The sequence below is a fragment of the Crinia signifera genome, chromosome 3 (genome assembly GCF_055691185.1).
Source record: "Crinia signifera chromosome 3, ASM5569118v1, whole genome shotgun sequence".
Taxonomy (NCBI): domain Eukaryota; kingdom Metazoa; phylum Chordata; class Amphibia; order Anura; family Myobatrachidae; genus Crinia; species Crinia signifera.
Window position 1 is genome coordinate 34262960 of NC_139219.1, and position 24475 is coordinate 34287434.

General features: G+C 46.8%; 1 protein-coding gene across 1 annotated transcript in view; it reads left to right on the forward strand.

The window, feature by feature from the left end:
• CHGB (chromogranin B) overlaps positions 1 to 24475 on the forward strand; it is a 45694-nt gene that overhangs the window by 13173 nt on the left and 8046 nt on the right. The window contains exon 3 of the mRNA XM_083175620.1: positions 13716 to 13809. Within this exon, the coding sequence (XP_083031746.1) occupies positions 13716 to 13809 (94 nt within the window). The remainder of the gene's footprint in view (positions 1 to 13715; positions 13810 to 24475) is intronic.

The following is a 24475-nucleotide window of genomic DNA, read 5'->3' on the forward strand; positions in this document are numbered from 1 at the left end:
ATGTTAATCATTAAACCTCCATTCCCACAAATATCAGAATAGAAGGGATTCAGATGCTTAGGACACCTGCCATTTGTTTGACATCCCCGACCTCTAGTACCTATTTCTGCAGATGGCAGGAGGACTTGACACCCAACGTTTCAGGCACTTAGTGATCTTCATGTATAACAGCTGCCTGATTAACCCTTTCAGGTCTAACGTCTAGTCAGGCTCAACAGCCCTAGGGCTAGTAGCAGATCCAGTGGTGAGCCACTTTATAATAAGAATATTAACATCGTTCAACATTCAGTGTAGACCATTTTTTTTTCATTTAAAAAGAAAGTTACAATTAATTTAAACATTTAAACCAGACTGTTTGAAGTGCAAAAAAAAAATTGGACTGCAAAAGGTTAAGGCTTCCAGGTGCAACTTTTTACTGGAACAGCCCAATTTCAAAATTCCATTCCATCTGTAGCAGAAGAATTACGGCAGTTGATAGATCCCAGGGGGCTGAAGGACCTTTGATGGCCAACCACATGACACGTGGCACCAGGGGAGGAGCAAGATTGGTGGCCTAGCACTGTCATTATCCATGTCACTATCTATTGCCCAAAGTAACCAAGTGGCAAGAGAACCAGAGCAAACCACCTTGCCCAAAGCTTGGCGAAAGTACTATTGGGCTCTCACCTTCGAACCGTGTCTCCTTTTCTGCCTGGGCCCAGGACTGGAGTCCCTGAAATCCCCCCTGATGGTGGCCCTGCCCATTATTGTTAGCATGTCAGATATTGCTTCCAGGGAAAAAAATACCCAGTCCACCAATGTGCGTGTGATGTTTACCCTATGACAGTGTTCCCAGTGTATACCTGCACTTGGAGATGGCTCTTGGGTACTTGTGAGTTATCCGGGCTGCCGATTTTGTCCTTAAGTTTGGTTAACTTAAGGACACCCGACCGACGCGATGCCCACGATTTAGCTCCAAATCGGGGGCATCGCGTCGGTCGTGGCCGTTATAAGGGGCCGCGACGCGATGCCCCCGATTTCCCATAGACAGTAATGTTAAAAGACACGATATCGGGGGCATCGCGTCGGTCGTGGCCGTTATAAGGGGCCGCGACGCGATGCCCACGATTTCCCATAGACAGTAATGTTAAAAGACGCGATGGACCCGATTTCCTATAGACAGCAATGTTAAAATAAAATTACAATGTGAAATTGGCCAATATGTTTTTAAAATAAATGTTTCATGGCCCCCCACCACCGTTAACGCCACCCCGCTATTGACGCCAACCCGAAGCGTGGCGAGCGCAGCGAGCCCGCGAGGGGTGGCGGTACGCGTCCTCCGACCTTTTCATGCCCTACTATCCACTAGGGCGTGGAGTGAGAATAGAATAGTGTGGCGAGCGCAGCGAGCCACCGAGCCCGAAGCGTGGCGAGCGCAGCGAGCCCCGCGAGGGGACGCGGACACCTGTGAAGCCCGCAAGGGCACGCGGATACCTGTGAAGGTGTCCGCGTCCCCTCGCGGGGCTCGCTGCGCTCGCCACGCTTCGGGCTCGGTGGCTCGCTGCGCTCGCCACACTATTCTATTCTCACTCCACGCCCTAGTGGATAGTAGGGCATGAAAAGGTCGGAGGACGCGTACCGCCGCCCCTCGCTTCGGGTTGGCGTCAATAGCGGGGTGGCGTTAACGGTGGTGGGGGGCCATGAAACATTTATTTTAAAAACATATTGGCCAATTTCACATTGTAATTTTATTTTAACATTGCTGTCTATGGGAAATCGGGTCCATCGCGTCTTTTAACATTACTGTCTATGGGAAATCGTGTCGGAAATCGGGTCCATCGCGTCTTTTAACATTACTGTCTATGGGAAATCGTGGGCATCGCGTCGCGGCTCCTTATAACGGCCACGACCGACGCGATGCCCCCGATTTCGGGCGCGATGAAAAAATCGGCAGCCCGGATAACTCACAAGTACCGGCTCTTGTTCTTTAGCTTATAGAAAGTTATACCTTTGTGTATAAAATAACCTATACAATACGCCACACTACACAGATTCCCCATTCAGACCTACTGCAATATAAATGATTGTTTGCTTAGAGCTATTATTATACTTTCTGCGCACAGTCTGACGTTACCTATGCACAAGGATATTCCAGCTCTGAATAAACAGACAATGCATGGTTACCAATGGAAACGTACACAGTATGGCCTGAGGTGTAAGGTTCACTTATGTGCAATGTCTCTAAGTAAATATGGCTAATCTATGCTGGGACAACGTATTTTAATTTCCTTTATTCCCTGGAAAATACAGGACAGACTGCACAACTAATTTGTTATTGATAAAGCAAATGTTAATTTTTACCAAATATCATATCGTGTATAAACAGAACAGGGTGACAGGTTGTGCTTTTAACAGTAACTGCCGTACAAATAAATGAAAGTGATGGTAAGTATGGTATACAGTATACAGTGGCGGCTGCAGTACAGTTCAAAATTCATATAGGGGAGCTCCACCAACTGCCAATGAGTACTGGCCTCTTGAGGTATGGAGTGACAGTTGGTGTGACTCCCCTATTTGAATTTGTTGCCCCCCCCTTGGATCCGCCACTGCATGTATAGAACTATTGTAGTAGGCTTGCAAGATACAATGGGATTGTATTTTCTTCAGTAGTGCAGATACAGATACAGTAAGACGCATGAAGTATTGAGTACTAATCAATATACTATCATTGGTCAGACTACACTATACTGACGTAAACTGATATCTGATTTTGAACTGGTTTAGTAGCTAATAATTCTGTTTGAGACCTGTTATCCTCACTGATCCTGCATATTATATAGTACTGTGTGGTGCCACTTTTCTGTTGCTGCTGATGGACAGGTGTGAGATACTCTAGGACAGGCATTCCCAACCACAGTCCTCAAGGCACACCAACAGTGCAGGTTTTAGTGATATCCAGGCTTCAGCACAGATGGTTTAATCAGAATCCCTCAGATACTAATTAAGTCACCTGTGCTCAAGCCTGGATATCACTAAAACCTGCACTGTTGGTGTGCCTTGAGGACCGTGGTTGGGAATGCCTGCGCTAGGATGACAGGAGTAGTACTCACATCTCACACTCATCATGTCTGCTTGTTATCCCACTCTCCAATGTCTGCCTGTTGTCTCTCACCCCAGCTAGCTCACCCAGCCTGCAAATTAGCAGCTGTGTAATCAGGTCTGAATTAGGCCCATGGTCACACAGGTTAATCAGGTGTGGATTATTAGATAGACAGGTTCTAGATAGACAGTCAATGGGGTGTATTCAATGCTTTTTGCGAGCAGTGCTGCTTGCTCGCTGTCACAGCTCGCACGGTCAGTATTCAACTGACACCCTGCACGCGCCATTTCCCTCTCGCTGGGTTTTTTACAGTGACGTGGAAACGGCGTGTGCGGCCGCTGAAACAGCGAAGCTCGCGGCTAACTGCTGTGGGCTCCCTGCATTAGCCACGAGCCTCTCTGTTTGGGGGAATCCTCGCCATCATCTGACAGCGACGATTCCCCTGGAACATTGAATATGGTGAGCGGCCGGCGCGGGGGTCAAACGGCGAGGATCGCTTGTTTTCGGCGATCCCTGCTGTTTAACCCCCTCACCGGCAGCATTGAATACTGCCCAATAGGTCAAACCCAAAAGGTTGACATGCAATAGGTTGAGTCAAAAGGTTGACAGGTGAAAAAGTCGACATGAGTTTTTCACATTTTATGGGTGTCAATGTCAACACCTGCCCACATGGATCCCCCAGTTTGTGTTATGCATACCCTTACCAGCTCGCCATACTTTAGGCCTTTACTGTTCTCAATTGTAGTCTTAATTGTAGTCCATGTAGATGAAAAAGTCCAAATAAAAAAAAAAAAATTGGCAACACTGTAGACCTATTGCGTTACAACCTTTTGGAGTCGACCTATTGACTATCTAGACACTGTAGATCGATCAACCGGAACCGGGGTAATCTATATGGTAAATGCTTGTTAGAAAAAATACGCAGCTCATTAAAAATATTGATTGTGCATGGAATATAAATGGGCAACGTTTGGGTTACAGATAGAACGCGGCAGTCACAATCCGGCCATAGCCTCCAACAGTACTAAGAATGTACTTTTGTGATTTTCAGTCCGGACTGGCCCACAGGGGTACAGAGGAAACCCCCCGGTGAGCCCCACTGCCTGGTGCCCACTGCCTTCTCTATGGATCAGGTTCCGGACTGTTCACTTGAATTATACATTATATCACACAAGACTATGGTGTATTTGTTTACAGTGCATTGGTGACATTAATCTGGTACATTATCCTGCATACGCTATCATAATATACTATGTATATATATTTACCTGGAGGCCCGCACCACACACTTTAGAATTGTTAACCAAGCTTCTGTGGCAACTGGCCACACCCCCTCTGGAGACTGGCCACACCCCTACACATGGGCCCCTAGCATTTTTGCATTAGCGATGGAAGGGGTGGGGGGGAGGTGTTGGTGAGTCAGGAGATGCCGGACTTCAGAGGGGAAGCTACAAGTTAAACTACTAGATCCCGGCGCCCCAGTAGAACCGTCCCTGACTGTGCCATTAGGATTTACCCACACAGGTGCAGTTACACATATATGTTGGATAAGGACAGTACCTCTCAACATATAGGTTTTACGGGAGAGATTTATGAAAGCATGGAGAAATATAAAGTGGTATATTTATTAACCCTTGGGAAGAGATAAAGTACCAATAATCATCCGCTGTTATATTTAAAACACAGCCTGTAACATGGCAGAAACGGATTGGTTAGTAATTTATCTCTCTCCACTGTATTCTCTGTCTAAGGTTTGAGACCTTTCCCCCTAAATGCGATATGATGCGTAGCTTTTAACACCCATAGTGCGACCAATTCCACATAAGGCCCAATCATTTTTTAAATACTTTTAAAGTAATAAATAAAGTCTACTTGCCGAGTGTTCTATGGTCTTCTCTGGGAGGACGAGCAGGTGGGCTGTGGTCGGGGTGGGGCGGGAACACGCACTCTGTTAGGCCCCGCCCTCTTAGGGGGCTCAGTGTAATTGACACAATTAACATAAAATCACAATTAACACAGAATCATGTCTCTAGGCCCCAGGGCCGGCAACAGAAATCATGGGGCCCTGTACAATGATATTTCTGGGGCCCCCCCACTTAATCCCAAATTCACACAACCCTCTTCTGCATGAGCCTCATTTAAACTTTTGCCGCTCCAGATCCTGTTTTCAGGTGCAGAATTCTCTCGTTCTCAGTCCTGCTGGCCTGGCTCCTGGGTGCTGCTTCCTGCTGGCTCCCTGATGCTGCTGGCCTGTCACTTTCACAAAAGTACGCCAAGCACTATGAGCAGGCAGGGCAGGTAATTCGCAGAGTGCAGAACAGATAGCCAAAGTAAGTACAGGAGCCAGAGACTGAGGCCACAGCTCCAGCGGTGGGTACGGCTGTGCCCCTGCGGCCTCAGGCCATGTGTTCACACAGAGTAGACAGCCAAGGGTGCACACAAAGTAGACGGCCGGGCTAGTACAGGCGGCAGCCGTGTTGGGGCATGGAAGATCTGCAGCCCTTCAGATCGCTGGGGCCCATCACACTTGTCCCCCTTGACCCCCCTGTCGCCGGCCCTGCTAGACCCAGTCCTCTGCACGGACCACAGATTCCCGTTATTCTCTGCATTCTGCCACCTTCACTAGGCAGTGGTTGGGATAAAGAAGGGGTGCCCCCCCCCCCCTCTTCAGGGTCTAGCTGAAACATTCTTAAGTTGTGTATACACTGTGCGATGTGGTGGCCAACGATATCAATTCGATGTCGGTGGCTGCTGATCGAAGCAGAAATAGACTTGCCCGCACAGTCAATTTCTGCTTTCGATGCCGATTTCGATGCCGCAGGGCTGCACATTGGGAATGAATCTGGATCAAATGCGGCTGTACATGTGCGATTCAGGGTCACTTTCTATTTCATTTGGACTCTATAGTCCAAATGAAATAGAAAGGGACCCTGAATTGCACAGTGTGTACACAGCATAAGTCTTGCGCGGGTTCCAGGCGAGTCTGATACTAAGTAAATCAAGGAACAATAGTGATATAAAACTGAAATCCATGAGCAAATTCTAATGGTACATGACAGTGTGATTACTGAACGTGCACATACTCTCCATACACATCTGAGGCTGAAGTCAATTAAAAGGTTGATGAAAAATCTGCCCAATTACTGTCAGATAATTGAATTCCGTCTTCCTGAGGGTCACAAGTCACCAGGGAAGAATGAGTCATGGGCAGTAGAGAAAACAGCAAACCACTGCGCTCTGCGAAATATAAACCGGGAAGATTATAACATCATCTCTCATGACCCAGATGTTTTGCTTTTAAACCACTGCCAACATCGGCCGTCGGGAATTACACCGCAAAGCATTCGTGAAAGCAGCAGCCACACTTAAGGTACAATTCATTTTCGCAGTCCTGAAACTAATATGTGGCCAGTGATTTCGCTCAAGGGAACTGTAATGCGATTCCTGCTTTAACCGCTGATGGTCTGGTCTGGACATTTCAAACGGTCTTCTTGTTAAAGGCAAGAATTGATCTCCTAATGATGCTCTGGGTCACTTTCTGCTGCAGAGAGATCATCACTGTAGATTGCTCTGATTTCCCTATAGAGAGCGATGAGATGTGTGTAGGTGGGTGAGCCTATTCCAACTCACTTCTGTTCCATCTTCTCTAAACTCTAATCTAAAAGCAGTAGGAGCATTGTGGTCAGAGCTGGATGTACCACCGGCTGATCGATCTTCTCTGGTAAGGATTTCTGTACTTAGAGAATGGATGTCTTCTTCTCTGGCAGAATAGGACCTCTGGCTTCAGTTAGATCCAATTATGTTCCTGTCAAGAGTAATTGATTTATAATCAGACTTGTGCAATGGATGATACGCATGTAAATGGTTTAGCATCTGGAAGAACACAAAACATGTCTGAATATGAGTCTTTGAATATATATAACCTGTTTAATACAAAAGAGTTGCAAAGGGATAGAAGTCAGCCATTTGAGTGTGTAGGTGGCAAACCACTCTGCATTCCACTCATAGCTATGGTGGGTGCTAGCAGGGCCGGTGCCACCACTAGGCAAATCTAGGCATTTGCCTAGGGCTCCGGCCACTGGAGGGCGTTATTTCGCCCCCCCCCCCTTGCCGCCCGGGTACCTGTCCTGCGGCGTATATGTGCGTAAAAGCTGGCGGAAGCGCTTCTGTTTTGGAAACACTGGCCGCACGCTGATTGGCTGAGATTCAGCCAATCAGCGTGCGCCGTGCGGCCAGTGTTTCCAAAACAGAAGCGCTTCCACATAGCCCGGTGGATAGCGCTCGTTATTTCTTATTGACTGCAGGGACCCCCCGCTGCCGCCGCCGCCAGCTTTACAGCGCCGCAGGACAGGTACCCGGGCGGCAGACACCGGGACGCCCCCACCCCGACTTGCCTGGGGCGCTCTGGTGCCTTGCACCGGCCCTGGGTGCTAGGGGTGCCATTGCTATTTTATTCTCCCACCACGCCCTACCATCCACTAGGGCAGTGGTTCCCAACCTTTTTTCGTTCGAGTACCCCTTGATTAGGCTTTTCATTTTGGAGCACCCCCTCCTTTCATAAATCCCTCCTCTCCCATCGCTTTGCGCCATAAAAGTTGGTTTTTGTTAGATAGTAATGTTATTAGGTTAGCAAAATACTAACAACGTCTCTTTGATGACATTAACAGGGTTTTACTTAAAATAATGGCACTAAAAATAATGAATACACAAAGGCAGAATTGTTGCAGATCACATACGACACATTTTAATAAAACTTTGGGGCAGATTTATTAAGCTTGGAGAAGAGATAAACTGGAGATAAAGCGGAGAAAAAGTAAAAGGAGATAAAGCACCAGCCAATCAGCTCCCAACTGTCTTTTTCAAACACAGCTGATTGGCTGGTGCTTTATCTCCTTTTACTTTTTCTCCGCTTTATCTCCAATTTATCTCTTCTCCAAGCTTAATAAATCTGCCCCTAAATCTTTAAATAACACCACTCCATGAGCCAATTGGCCTACCTGTATATTTTTAAACTTATCTGTATGTATTTTTAAACTCATGCAAGCACAGGGAAAATATACAAACTCCACACAGCACATTGTGGGAATCTATTCTAGCCCATGATGTCAGTGCTGTGAGGCAGCGATGCTAACCATTACACTGTCCGTGCTGCCACACATTAGCCAGACAAATCTTTAGTACCACCAGTATCATCCTCAATAATCCATAAAGTCCCCTTTTTACACACTACGCCAGCATAGTCACCCCTCTACACATTGCAGCAGCATAGCCCCCCCTTTTTAAACACGAAGACACCAGAGCAAAGTAAAGTGACTGTGGTTCCTATTACCACAGCATCAACAAGCTATATAGGTGGTTCACATCATTTGTCCAGGATCACATTCCCTCCAACACGACCCATTGCGTCCGGTACACCTTGTTCTGTTCCTGGACTCCCCTGGTAATGTATGATTGCTGTCACTTCAGTTGAAACACCCTCCTCGTCAATTTTGTTCCACACAGGTGCTGGCAATCCTACATTAAGAAAGAAGGCCAGGAGCAGAGCATTGTGTATGGAATGGGTCATGTTGGAGGCTATGGGAGAGGACAGAGAACCCACCTGGAAAGTTATGGTGCAAATCCCTGTGTTCTCTCACACTTTCAAGTGTGGCACTGTGTCATTTTCAAGATAAATACAGGCCCATTATTCAAAGTAAATTAATGGCTGCCTTATATTGAGTGTCACACATAATCCCAGAGTCATGACCCAGTCGTCATTGGGTCCAGCAATGCTTTTAGTCACAGCAGCAAGAAAAATGTGCAAGACTAGAGGGACAGAAAGCATACTCACCTGGCATCTATCCGCACATCCAGCGATGGCGTCGTTCCGTCCAAGCAATCCTGGCGCGGCGGCTTGCTTCCAGGCAAGCCGGTGTCCTTCAGCGCGGCTGCGCATGCGCCGGGGTCCGTCCTTACAGGCGCAGCGTCTTTCTTCCAGGCGCGGCGGTCTCCTCAAGTGATTGCGCATGCGCCGGGGGTCCTCCTTCCAGCCGCAGCGGCGTGACCCGGCGTCCTGCGCATGTGCCGGGTCACGCCGCCGTCAATATCGTACTCGGCCTTGCTGCAGCCGCCATTACCATACTCGGCCTTGCGTACCCCCAACCCGGTGGTACGCGTACCACGGGTTGGGAACCGCTGCACTAGGGTGTGGTGGGAGAATAAAATAGTGTGCCCGAAGCATGGTGAGCTACGTTTCGGTGTCCATGTCGACACAACATGTGCCGACAGGCTGTATTTTATGCCCTACCATCCACTAGGCCTGGGCGTGGTGAGAGAATAAAATGGTGTGGTGAGCGTAGCAAGGCACCGTGCCTGAAGCATGGCGAGCGTACGCGGTGCTACGTTTCGGTGTCCATGTCGACACGACATGTACCGACAGGCGGTATTTTATGCCCCACCATCCACTAGGGCATGGTGGGAGAATAAAATAGTGTGGCGAGCATAGCGAGGCACCGTGCCCGAAGTGTGGCGAGTGTAGTGAGGCACCATGGCCGAAGCATGGCGAACGCAGCGGTGCACTTTAACCTGTGTCCATGTTGTTGACTGTGTCGACATTCAGGTAAAAAAACTGTGAAAAACCCCATGTCGACCTTTTGACTGTTGACCTAGACCATGTTGACCTAAAGCTTGTGACGGCCCAATGACCTGTCGACCTAGACCCATGTCGACATAATGGTGTCGACCCAATGCTTGTCGACCAACTTCTTGTAGACCAAATGATCCCATTCACTGTAATGTGGTACAGATAAAGGGCCTTATTCAGGTTCTCTCACCCCCCTGCCTGTTCGTGGGATGTTTTGTTACTGCGCATGTGCAGCCGCTGTGTGCGGGGGGGGGGGGGGCGATTGTGGTAGATTGTGGGCCAGGGGACCTGCCCATGTGAACACCCGGCATTTCATTCCCATGAAAACGCTGGGCGTTGCGCCGTGCGAGGAGGCCGGGGATCTGTGTGGGCGGAGCCTTGTGAGTCAACCAGAATAAGGGCCATAATCCTTCTTTACCGGGCAATCTGTGGGCTGAAATACCAAGTGGTATCCCAGAATCCATATTTAGGGGTTCACAGATCGTCCAAAATACTATTGTAAGTAACCTCTTTTGGTCTCACAGAAGCCTGGCATATGGACAACACTCATCCCAGATTACTGGATCACTGGCACATCGAGCCTCAGGTTAATAGCACACTGAATTCTGCAGACACAGCTGCAAAAAGAAACGCTGAGCATCACTTCACTAAACATCCGCCGCACTCATGTTCTTGTACAATCTTTCCTGCTGTTAAACACAGACTGAGGGTTAATAACCATCGGCCTCAGATTAAATATAGAATCCATCGCTATAGCTGATATTCATATCTCTGAATCAGCATGGAAGATCTGTTCTAATTTAATGGAGGCTGAAATGAATGTTCCAAGGGCAAGAAAACTGAACTCATCAATTGTGCACAATCTGTGCTGGCTTCCACAGTGTTTGGCCAAATATTACCTGTAAAAAGTAGGCTGCTGTCATTAAATTATGGTACGGCGTCCTGTGCTATCTGTGCGGTCAAAACCGTAAGTTGGCCTCAGGTTTTGAAGGAAATAGGGCAACAAGAGGTCCGGTATCTGGGATTACTTTCAAGCCCAACTGTCTGACAAGTAAACTAAGGAGGTCACTGTAATTCATTCGCTCCCCTTCCCGTTCGCACAGGGCAGGGATGTTTTGTTGGTGCACATTCGCATAAACACTTATGTGCATGTGCAGCCTCTTTGTGCGAATTGGAGCGGCAAAATTATTATTCGCCGGCCCATTTGCCCGGTGCAGTGCGTGGGGGGGCGTGGGCTGGCATGGATGGGTAGCGCCCATGGGAACTCCCAGCGTTTCATGGGCATCCCCATGAAAACGCTGGGCGTTTCCATGGTAATGGCTCTGTGGGGCACCTGATGTCACCTGATGTCAGCTGCCCGCCCTCTTCCGTACCAAGGCCCCGCATATCTAAGGCACCAGAGAGTGACTTAGATATGCGAACGCCTTCGAAATCATTAGATGGTCGGCAACCATTGAATGATTTCGTACCCGCACGCAAGCTGCGAATGGATGTTTATGCAAAATATCCATTCCCATGAGTGCGGGCGAAATCTGCATGTGGCCGGCGAACGGGCGTTCATGTCGTCCGCGTTTAGTTGACTCTCAAAGCTGCATACTGGGGTATGATGGGCCCACTGGGGAATGCTGTGCTCCACTTAGAGGGCCAGTCCCTAGATGGGGCGTAGTCAGTCCCTAGATGGGGTATGGCCAGTCATCACAGAATTTTGGCAAACCATTAGGGATTGCATGGTCAGGGCCCTTTAATATATATTTATACTGCTAGTCCCCCCTCTCATCGCTCACGAGGCCGCTGCCATCACCAGGTCTGTTGCTGCTCTACCTGTCTGCTGTCCCGGCGCTCCTTCTAATACAATGAAAAAATGCCCCTTGCAAAATGTCCGCCGCCTCACTGCAGACAGTTATTAAGGATGCAAGAGGAGGCAGCCTTCTCCTCTACCATCCTCAAAAACTGTCTGCTGTTAGGGAGCGGCCATTTAGTGAGAGGCTTTTATAATGGCAACAGGAGGAGCGCAGACAGGAAGACCTGCTGGTCCCGGCAGAGGAGCAGTAACGCCCATAAAACGCTGGGTGTTTGCCTGCTTCCACCCCCTGCCTGCCCCCTTCTCCCCCTCCTGGTGTGAACTGCCCGGGGAGTGTAAAACACACCGAAGCCGTTCGCTCCTGGGGTTTGCGTATGCGCATACCCTGCCCATCGGTGGCAGGGCCACATTCGGCCTGTTACGAACTGGGCTGAATCGGCCCCAGTGTTCTGGAGGACACACTACATTGCAGGATGGCTGCACCACAGGGGACTCTAATTTTACACTATATTGTATCTTCATGACCTATAACCATATGTACAGTATATTTTAAATGTAAGGTCCTTTAGGATACAGAGGGGGAGATGTACTAAGCCATGGAGAGTGAAGAGAGAGTACCAGTCAATCAGCTTCTAACTGCCATGTTACAGGCTGTGTTTGAAGAATGGCAGTTTGGGGCTGATTGGTACTTTATCCCTTTCCATTTTATCACTCTCTAAAGCTGGAGCTATCTCGGGCTGATTTGCTGACAAATCACCTACATCGCTCAGTGTGTACGGATAACTGTGTGCTCCGCTGGTCACTGGCGATGGTCACCGGTCAGCCATACTGCACATCAAGGAACAAGAGAGAAAACTGCGCTGGAGATGAGATCTCTCTATTTAGATAGAACACAGGTCTATCAAAATTCTATAATCCAACCAATAGGGGTTCATCTATCTCCAGCAGAAATTTTCGCTCTTTTTTCTTTAGTATATATATATATATTTTTTGGTGGTTAAGTACCCAGACTTTGACTGCTGCTTGGATTTAAGATCTCCCAATCTAAAATAGACCTGTTTAAGAAAAGTTTTTTTATTGTATTGTTCTTTTAGACAGTATTTTTGAAAAATGTTATTCAGTGTACTGACAGCGCATAGCCGCACCCTTCCGTTCTCTCTCCTTTCTATACTGCACATCACCCCAGCGAGATCGCTAGAGACCTTGTCTATGCTAATGAACAATGGAACACGATCGCTCCATCCCTCAAAAAGCTCTCCCAGTGTGTGCACTTCATCTGGACTCAAGGGCGTTGCTTCCATTTCCCAGTGTGTACCCAGCTATAAGGCTTAGTACATCTGCCCCAGTATGAGAAATGTCTCTACCATTCCTTTGCACAGAATATTACTTGACTCTATGGGTGGAATTTACTAACATGGGAGTTATATTTAAAATTCTAGAAGATAATAGTATCTGATTGGTTGTCCAACATCCCATCTCAAATGCAGAACTGTAGAACTCCCATCTTAGTAAATTTCCCCCTATGAGTTTTTATATCCAAGGTTATGTAGAATAGATTAGAAGAAGATGTAAACAATGCAGCTATCGGGGTTTTTTTTTTACTTTAAAGTCACCGTCACAATTAACCACCTTAAAAGCCAACATTGGGATTCAAGCTCATTGTTTTATTGGCCAATAGAGAGAGATAAAGTGGAGAATGGCGATAGCACCAATCAGATTCTATCTATCCTTTGTCTAGCACAGTCTGATTCAGGCTGGCTCGTGAGGGGACTCGTTCAGGCATTTGTACAGGAAGGGGAGGAGGCTGGCAGGGGACGCATCAGGGGAACAACTTAATTCAGTGCCATTTTTTCAAAGCCCTACCCCCTTGTTTAAAAAAAATTTAAATAGGATCAGTAGGGACTGATCCAAGGGCATTGAAGAAAAGGCGGCAGAATCTTAGGAGCGCCCCATTATTCTCCAAAATCCATCAAAAATCCCCATTACAAACGCTGGGCGATCCTTCGGGAACGGGCGGCAACAGGTCTGAATTAGGCACTAAATTGGTTGCTATGGGTAACTTCTCCACTGTCTCTTTGTAACTCTTGTTACAGCTCCCCAAAGTAGGTTCGCTGCTCATATTATTATGCCAGTAATAAGTATAATCTAGTAATCTGCCAACAAATTCTGTTTCTATACCTTATGTAACCGTTATGCTATTTCTCTATATCCAGGTAACACGATGTATAGTGGAAGTTCTTTCCAATGCTCTGGCGAAACCCAATGCACCAGCGATTGACCCCGAGTGTAAAGAAATCCTTAAGAAAAGTAAGTCTAAAGTAATGCATGAAATATCCACCCGTCACCTGGCATTTTTCCAGGAAAATTCATTACAATTGTACATATTTTATTATAGTTATATAAAATGGGAGGTAGATGACGTATGAGCCAGTTATGAGCTGATCTTGTGTTTGTGCAACGCAAAGTAACACTGAAAATGAAAAAAAGTGACATAAAAATAGTATTTTCCCATTTTTTTAATGTAGACCGCCTGCATTGTGGTAAAAATCATCATTAACCCTTTGAGTGCCAACATCACGGTTAACAATGTGTAAAATATCCACTAAAAATGCCGCCGTCGCTCACATTTGTTATATAAATTCAAATAAAACAGGTTGTGAAAAAAAAAAAAAAAGATTATATTTCCTATATAAGGTAAACTTTTCCTGGTCATTATGATGCATACAAATATTTGTCTGGCAATTTTCACATCTATTATGATAAATTCACTCGGCACTCAAAGGGTTAATGACAGAATGAAAAATACTGAATGTCAAAACTCGTAAGACACAACTTTGTGGCGATGAATGCGAGTTTTCCCACTGTGTATGTTATTTTTGGTTGGGATCATTTGGTCTACAGTCATTAGGTTGACATGGGAAAAGGTCGACATGGTTCTAGGTCGACTTGGGAAAAGGTCAACACGGTTATAGGTCGAAAGGTCATTAGTTCGATTGGTCGTTAGTTCGACAGGTCATTAGTTCGACAATGTCTAGGTCGACAGTCAAAAGGTCGACATGGGGTTTTCACTGGGTTTTTTTTACCTGAATGTCAACACAGTCGACATGGACACAGTTTAAAGTGCACCACATCCCCTCGGGCATGGTGCACCGCATCCCCTCGGGCACAGTGAAAAACCCCATGTCGACCTTTTGACTGTCGACCTAGTCACTGTCAAACTAATGACCTGTCGAACTAATGACCTCTCAACCTATAACCATGTTGACCTTTTCCCATGTTGACCTTTTCCCATGTCGACCTAATGGTGTCGACCTAATGACTGTCGACCATCATGCTGTAGACCAAATGACCGCATCCCATTATTTTACACTGCTTTTTTTACTTCCTTTATCCATCATTCATTTGTTTGGATTCTATTCTGTTTTATTTCATTTTATCTTTTTTTTCTAAAGAAAAAATATTTTGATTCATTTATTTATAAATATTTATTCTTAATATTTTTAATTCAAATTTATTTATTTATATTTTACTTTTTATTTTATGGAGTTTATGTACTTTAATTTAATACTTTAATTTACACTGACTGTCATATGAGCACATTTATTACTGCAATTACATTTTACACCTGCATTTAGCAGCTGCTGACGAATCTAATCTGAATTGGCCTCTATAGGAAGGATTTGCATGTGCGTTGCATAAAGTTGTGTGTTTAGATATTTCTGCACCATTTACAGATGGAGAGAAATAGATTTATCAATATGAATGTACTAGCAAAGCAGACCAGGTTCTAAAACTAGGGATGGCCATCGATGTTTACAAAACATCGATGGTTCATGGCCGATGTCGAATAGTTTTCACATCGATGGGGGAGAACCAGATGGTTTCCCACCAATGATGTCAGGCTTAACTGAATAGTTTCATTTAAATTTTTTCATCAAGGGTCTGGGACACGGAGCGTAGCCCCGCCCCCAACACCAGTTAAGCCCCACCCCCACATTTTGATTGGCCCACAGGCCAATCTTTCAAAGCAAATGGATGACCATCGATATGTCTAAAACAGTTTAGAGGTTAAGTGGGTTTAGCTGTGTGCATGAAGATATGGGGGAAATTTACTAAGATCGAATGGGTACAAATGTACGTATTCATACCCATTCGATGTCAAATGCGGCGGTAAATTAGCACTTGATAACTTACTATCAGTCAAATTCATCTGATTCGCCGTATTTATATATGGAAAGCTCAGCCGCATTCTCATGGACGAATGAATACACCATCGATAGAACACGGCCGTATATATATACATAATTTGTATGATGGTGTCCTCCTTTACTATCATTCGTTCTGCTGAATTTGGCCAGTAATTCAGCAGTAAATACAACTGGAAAATACTCCTCAGTATTTGGCTGAAGCCTGCACGGACCAGTCAGATCCATACGACGCTTCTCTGTGTAAACATAACAAAAATTAATCATTTAAAAAAAATGGCGTGGGGTCCTCCCTCCAAGTATAACTAGCCCTGGGCTCATTGAGCCAGTCCTGGTTGCAAAAATACAGGGGTGGAAGACAAAATGGGGTCCCCTGTATTTCTATTATCATCACCCAGCTCTTGGCCCAGTCCTAGTTCCCAAAATATAGGGGACAAAAGGAGTAGGGGTCCCTCCTATTTCAGAAACCAGCAACAGGCTCCAATAGCCAGCGGCGCCATGCCACAGCCATAGGAAACTATTTATATTAGTTCCCCCGGCCAAAACATGACACCCTTGCTGGTCAGCCCGGGTCAGGTCCCTGAGGGAGTGGGGACCCCCCCAATAAAAGGGACCCCCCTCCAGTGGACTCCGGCCCAGTCTGAAGCACGGGCTGTCCCTGATGTCCCTGGGTTACACCAGGCTGATGGTGTGAAAAAAGTGATAAAGATAGATATCGTGTTCTGTAGTAGAACTACAAGGCCTAGCAAGCCTCCCCCACATGCTGGGACTCGGAGAACCACAATTCCTTGTAGTCTCATTACAGAAACAATACCGAAATAAATGAGACCCACACAAATAAAGTATAACTTTATTGCACCCTACACACATCCATACTTACCTATCTTGATCAAGTAGGTTCGGTCCACTTGTCCATGTAGAATCTAAAAGGGTACCAGTGAAAATAAAATTATACTCACCAACAATCCAGTGTAGATTGAGTCCTCTTTTTTCCCTGTAGGCATCCACAGGTAAAAAATAACTAAAAAAAAAAAGAATAATAAAAAAAAAATAAACAAACTCAAATGGACAGAAGGAAGCCCATGTATACACATGGGCTTCCTTTTCCAGAATGTTGGATTCCCACAAGACTTTGTCACTGGAGGACCCGGCAGCCAATCAGGGAGTGCTACAGCAGCAGCGCTCACTTGACGCAGGCGAAAAATTATTAAAAAAACACAGATAAACAGACAAACAGATAAATAGTGTGTGTTAAAACGACACGTGCGGACGTGCCGTGTGTGCTTCACTTGAAGGGCTGAGCTCCTCTGACCGTCATTCATGCGGAGCTCTGTTTCCATTTAGAATGGGGAGTGATTCCCCGCTCTAAATAGGTGTGGGAACCTTGTGGTTTCCTAAACCGCAAAGGATTATTAGGTCAAGTCTGGGGTCCAGCTGTGGGACAGAGGTGGGTTCTTGGCAACTGGAAACCCTTCTGCATTTGCCTATGTTTATATTGCTGCAGACTCTGTGGCGCCTTACAAATTAGACCTCATATAATAGATATATTATATAGCATGCATATACATTAACTACATATGTCGATTTTGTAGAATTTTTTTTTTTTAAATAATCTGTATTTATTGTTGTTTGTTGCATTTGTGTGTTTTTTTGGCGGTGTAATGACCTGCGAATACAGCGTTGCCGGGTGTGAATCATTAGATAGACAGTAAGCAGCCCGGCAGTCATTAGGTTGATCACTATATTGGTCGACAGTGAAAAGATCGACACCGGAAAAATCAGTGGCGTAACTATAAATTTTGCTCCTCCCTGCCAAAAAGTGTGGGACCCCCCCCCCCTCCATGCTCCTCTCCAGCATGTTTTCCCAGCGTGTGACGTGATGATGTCACACGCATAAGGGAGAAGCTGAAGCAGGATAGATGAAGAGAGACCAGCAGACACTGCTGCTTCTCTTGGCTTTGACGCATCCCAGGCCGCCCCAGCACGCCCATCTGGCCGCCCATCCTGTACACAGTAGCCAATAGCCGGCTCTGTGTACAGTCAATTGAATCAGTGGGGGAATTTGTCATCTCTGCCATGGCTCCACCCGCGCTGCGGTTGACTCGTGTCCAGTGCTCAGTCAGTGGGCAGCGGCAGGCAGCAGCATGTCAGTGCGTTGAGCGGGTGCCGGCACCCACACAGACCCTGCTGCTGCTTGCTCCCCCAAGCGGCTGCTGGGGCTGCCTTACAGTAGTTACGCCACTGGGAAAAATGTTGAATTGCACTAGGTTGACATGGGCAAAAGGGCTACACAGGCAAAAGGTCAACAGAGAATTGGTCGACACATGTAAAGGTGGAGATGCATTTTTCATGTTTTTTTGTGTGTCTATGTCAATATCTGTTGACATGGACCCCCAATTAGTGTAACGTGTCCCCTCGCATGGTTTTCTTCGCTCTGCACAATTTAACATTCCTAATTATAGTCCACTGGAACTTAATGTAGGAACAAGTCACCTGGATGCAAAAAAATAAAAAACTCATGTTGACTGTCATGTGTTGACCATTGCCATGTTGACCTATTGCTTATATCGACCTTTTGTCAGCGGTCACCCAGTGCATGTCGACCTTTTGACCATGTCAACCTTTTTCCTGTCAAACTAATAGTGTTCGAACTATTAACTGACCTATACAGTGTTAACCTATTAACTGAATAAAATAATAACTGTCGACCTAATTACTGCCGACATACTGGAACAACCTTTGCCCATCGTTCGAGACATCATTGGCATACACACAGAGGCTTCTGGTTCCATTCCTTTGCTTGGCCAGTTTATTAATGACCCTCATGACTTGGTGTCATTTGTCCAATAAGGGAAATGGTCTTGGGTCGACCTATATTCATCGACATACATTGGGTTGACACCCTTAGGTTGTCAGGCCATAGGTTGACACCTATAAAAGGTTGACATGAACTTTAGGTCGACATGGACTTTAGGTCAACGAGCCAAAGGTCGACATGAAAAAGGCCGACATACCAGTCATATAAGACAGTGGTTCCCAACCTTTTTTCTCTCCCGTACCCCTTGATTAGTCTTTTCATTGATGAGTACCCCCTCCTCTCAATTTAAAATATAGACAGTACGAGTGGAGTGGAAGTGAGCGGTATGCGTATCCTTATGCATGTCCTTATATTAAGGAGTAGCAGACAGGAAGCGTGCCCTTCCGTGTCTGGCCGCTGGCTGTGCATTGTCTCCATGGTTCCCACTAATACCTTTAGGATTAATGCCGCTGCTTCTTCCACCCGTGTCAGTGCAGGGCAGATGATCGCTGTCGTCTGAGGGCAGCATGGGAAGCTCCCAGTGGATTGCTGGTCAGGCAAAAGCACAATGAGACGCTGATGACGCTGAAGACAGAACCATAAGTGACACAACATGGTTCTTCTCCATAGCAATGGGTCTTCTTCTGCCATAAAAATACTTTTTTTCATCTTCCACCATTACCAATATTATTTTCAAGTACCCCCAACTGGTCTGCAGAGTACCCCCAGGGGTACTAGTACCCCAGGTTGGGAACCACTGATATAAGACATAGGAATTATTTTAAATGTTATAGCAGCTTTAAATGAATGCACACAAAAGTCCAAGTCCTCAGTACCATCATCGTGTTATTTACCTCAAAGCAAAGCGAAGGTTACTAATCTTTAGAACTGTAATAATTTAGTAACATATAAAACAATACAGGGAAATGACATTATAAAGGGCAGTTGTCACACAAGCTACGCCGTACGTTGTTCAACTGAATAATATGCTCTCTGGCCGTCTATGAATGCCGTAACAATACATTAACACCCTTCTAGCATTAAAAGGTCAGACAGTATCTGTAATTATAATGAAACTGGTCATTAAAATAACATTTCAACATTTCCTTTGAGGACCTTTGCACTTTTCTTGTTGACTACATAACGGAGATAGTTATTGAATTGTGCGTAGATCATATAACTCCACTTTGCAGAAATAAGATGAGGTCTCTGCAGCTGGGTGTGATCAGACGCGCGTTTCGCTTTGTATTCCGGTTCCTCCGCTGCCACCAGAAGATGCGCTATCACTGATAAATCTGTTGGAGCTTAAGTAATCAGCTGCGCTCACCCTCTGCCAAACACACTGAAATAATTAGATACTAAGCAAATATAGAACAGTTATTACCAGTCTAGTTTATAGTTAGTATATTAAAGGGAAATTAATTGCTGAAATAAAGAAGAGCAAGAGAGAGATTATTTTAATAGCAGCCAGCATAGCTTGTAGCCAGAACAGGATTGTGCCTTTATTCAGTGAATCTCCTATGAGGCACATAAGACTTGTGCCTAAAAGTCTCATTCAGGCCTGTTAAAGGCTGAAAAATTTGCAGATGGACAAAATCATGCTGCACTGCAGGTGGGGCAGATGTAACATGTGCAGAGAGAGAGAGAGTAATGCTGCTTTTCCACTGCCAAGCCATTTAAAGAACGGGTATTTTTAAACGTTATTTAAAACGGTATTAGCTTTCACATTGCAGTAGATTACCGTTTTAAATACCGTTTAAGTACCATTCACATCACAGTGAAACGTTTAATCCCCTTGTGTCCCCTGCTACCTGTCCTGCCCCCCTCCCCCCCCCCCCCCGTACCTGCCAGCTGGTACCCTCGCTCACCCCCCGTACCCCCCTCCCCCACTGGTACCTTGCCCCCCCCCCCGCCTCCCCTGGTACCTGGCAGCAATCTATCCGGGCAGCCGGGCAGCATGGTAGGCAGCGGGCATTCCAGGGCTTCTAGTTGGAAGGTCCCAGGCTGATACATGAAAGCATAGAAACATAGAAACATAGAATTTGACGGCAGATAAGAACCACTTAGCCCATCTAGTCTGCCCCTTTTTTTAAACATGTTACCTCAAACCATATTTGATCCTTATTTTTTTGTAAGGATATCAATATGCCTATCCCAAGCATGTTTAAATTGTACTACTGTATTTGCCTCTACCACCTCTGGTGTGAGGCTATTCCACTTATCTACTACTCTTTCTGTGAAAAAATTCTTCCTCACATTTCCCCTGAATCTTCCTCCCTCTAGTTTCAGTGCATGTCCTCGTGTTCTGTTGCTCCTCTTCCTGTGAAGAATGTCTCCCACCTGTACCTTGTTAAAGCCCTTGATATATTTGAAAGTTTCTATCAAATCAAATCAAAGCATCATGCAGGAGGAGGCTGTAGCTGGTGCACAGACACTGGGGATCCGGCCGGGCAGGTCCGTGCTCAGGAGGAGGAAGGTCCATTAGGAGATTGTCATCGGCGGGGGTCCCTGCCACGAATGGGAAATAGCGGAGCCGCTCATTAAATATGTGCATATTTAATTAGCGCCTCATTAGATATGCGCATATTTAATGAGCAGCTCCGCTATTTCCCATGCACGGACCGGATCGCGCTTCCCTGATCCCCAGTGCCCCCGCTGTCTGTGCACCGGCTGCAGCCTCCTCCTGCATGATGCTTTCATGCATCAGTCTGGGACCTTCCAGCTAGGAGCCCTGAAATGCCCGCTGCCTACCATGCTGCCTGGATGCAAGGGGAGGGAGGGAGGGGGGGGGGGGGGCAGGACAGGTACCAGGGGAGGGGGAAGTAGTGTGGGATTTTAAGTACCATTTAAGAGGCATTCCCACTGCCTAAAAAACGGTATTTAAACGTGTAGGACTCTGCTTTTTAAACGGGTTGAAATACCGGTGAACTTTAACCGGTAAATCAACTCTGGCACTTTCCCACTGCAGCCTTAAATGGTAAATAGTGAAGAAAAAAATGGCAATTTACCGATTAAGAGCTGCAGTGGGAAAGGGGCATTAGATGTGGGGAACCTATTTTTTTCTGTGCAGGTAAATAATGGCTGCTCTATTCTTACACTGCAACACTGCTGAGTGATCTACATTGCTCAGATTGCTCAGCAGTCACCCATATGTAGGCCCCTTAGCTTTCTGCACATGTTACATCTGCCCCACCTGCAGTTCAGGATGGTTTTGTCCATTTGGAAAAATTGCAGCCTTGCTGGGGGCAACTCTTGGTTTCTGGCAGTATTTGCAATTTGAGGGATTATGGTACGACTGCGCGAGGGTACCGTTTGAATTGCGTGTGCGTGAGGGGAGTTAGAAACTGAAAATGATAACCGATTGGCATTGTAGCTGCAGTTTGACTGCCAGGAAGCCAGTGTTTGGCGGCAGAAACATGGAATTTTCTGGTTGTGTCAGAGAAAACACAGGAGCGCCCATGCATTTCGAAGGTGTGTCTCTGACACCACCGCTGTCCACTTTCAGGCTGGCTAAGTAGCCTCCCAGTTACCAGGGACCTCTCCTTTACTGGCGATGCAGTGGCACATGTGACCCGCCCAGAGATGGATTTTCCACAAGGCAACCTAGGCGCATGCTTAGGGCCCAACAGGTCCCAAAGGGCCCCATAAAAATTTTCTGGCTGTCCAAAAATGTTTCCAGAGGAGCATTGCGAGACTACGCGTGACATCATGACATCACACGGCCCTGCCCACCCGCCAAAGTGATAAAATGGAGAGTGATAATATACCAGCCAATCAGCTCCTGTCTGACATTTTTCAAACACAGCCTGTAACATGACAGGTAGGAGCTGAATGGCTGGCTGTTTATCACTCTCCTCTTTATCACTTCTCAAGCTTAGTACATCTGGCGCTTAGAGCCTGATTAAAGGCCCCCATACACTAGCCGATTTTGGTCAGATTTAGGCCAGATCAGTCGGATCTGGCCTAAATCGGACCAAAATCGGCTAGTTTTGATGTCCCCTCAGATCCGATGCGCGGTCCCGTGCGCATCGGATCTGCGTCGGGTGGTCGGATCTGCTGCACGTCCGACCACCCGACTTGGGACCTAGTGGGGCGGTGCGGCGGTGGAGGGAGCAGGGGTGGCTTGGGGACGCTGCGAGGGACACAGGCGGCATAGAGCCGGGCGGGGGGAGCCGGGAGCTGTCAGCACTGAATAAAAAAAAAAAGCCCATACAATGAATGGGCGGCCTGTGATTGGCTGAGCGCTCTCTCAGCCAGTCAGCAATAGGCTGAGAGAGCACTCAGCCAATCACAGGCTGCCCATTCATTGTATACAGTAGTTTTTTTTTCTAGCACTGACAGCTCCCGGCTCCCTCTGCCCGGCTCTATGCCGCCTGTGTCCCCCGCAGCGTCTGTGTCCCCCGCAGCGTCTGTGTCCCCGCAGCGTCCCCAGCCCCCCTGCTCCCACCAGCAGCCCCCCCCCCCCCCCCCCTGCTCCCCGGGTTTTTTACATGTGATAAATCGAGATTTATCACATGTAAAAAATGGCACATCAAGTGCCAGTCTAATCAAGCTCCCCCGGGGAGCAGCCGGGGAAGCTCAGGGGGAAGTCGGGGGCGACTTGTCCTAAGGACAAGTCGCCCTAGTGTATGGGGGCCTTTAGATTTGTACTCAATTCCAATGTTCACTGGATTATTTGAGGGAGGAGGCCCCAAATCGGTATCTTGCCTAGGGCCCATGAGGTCTATAACTGTACCCGCCCACCATACACAACATAGAGTGAATTCAAGACTGTTGGGAGAAGAACGGGGCCGAGGACAATGGCAGGTTGGTGTGTGTTTGTGTTGGGGCATAGCTAATATGGAAGGTGTAGATATGTCCCTTTTCAAATAAACAAAATCACAAGCCCAGGCATTCAGCGCCCGCTTCGGTCCTCCCTCTCTACTCCCTCCAGTGTGCTATTGCACAGTGGAAATATATTTTTAGTTACTAGGAAAGTTCTGATAAACAAATAGTGATTGCCTCTGTGTTTGTGCATGTGTGATAGAGAAAGTGATGTAGTTTCACTCGCTGCCAACAGATGGCAGGGTTTTGGAGACACACAAATAGACATTAGACATATAGATTATTATACTGACCCCTAAATGATGTAACAAAATGTATATATATTTTTTTAATTTAAAATAATGGTACTTGTGTATTATCACGGCGCCGGCGCGCACAACGTAGTTGGCGTAGTCAGAGCACCGTAGTCAGCGTAGTCGTAGTAAAGCTGCCGGTGTCCACAGGGCGGACACTGGCAGATAGGTGCTCCATGTTAGTTGAACGCGTGAGCGTCTCATACACTCTGGGGCTGTGGATGTAAACCCTGCCTGTCTCCGCTTCAGCAAGACGGACAGGATTAGGGGGTTTGGCGCACCTGCGTCTTGTGCCCAAAAGAGTACAGGAAGCATTTGCCAGTGCTCCATGTCATATTCTGGCAAATGCCTCCATTTCATACCATCACTATCCACGTCAGCCCGAAGCGTGGCGAGCGGACACATTGTGCTTCCTGTTCATACCCCCAGTATAAAATCAACTCCACGCCAACGTGGACAGTGGGGGTATGAACAGGTCGGGAGGACGCATACCACGTGGATAGTGGGGGTATCAACAGGTCATACCGCGTCCCCTCGCCACCCTTCGTGCTAACGTGGATAGTGGGGGATGTTACAGGAACACATTCACACCTGTCATGTCAGGCAGGTTAAAATGGTCAATGGTTCCCACACAATGTATTAAGCGCTGACTGACTACGCTAACTGCGTAACGCTGACTGACTACACTAACCAAGTAAGCTCCGGCTAGCCGCGAACGTACTGACTACACTGGCTGCGGGAACACTACGCTGATTCTGACAGGGACACTACGCTAACTACGTAACGGGCGCCGTGATAATACACAAGTACTAAAATAATTTAGTGATTTGTACAACTAACATGTAACACTATGA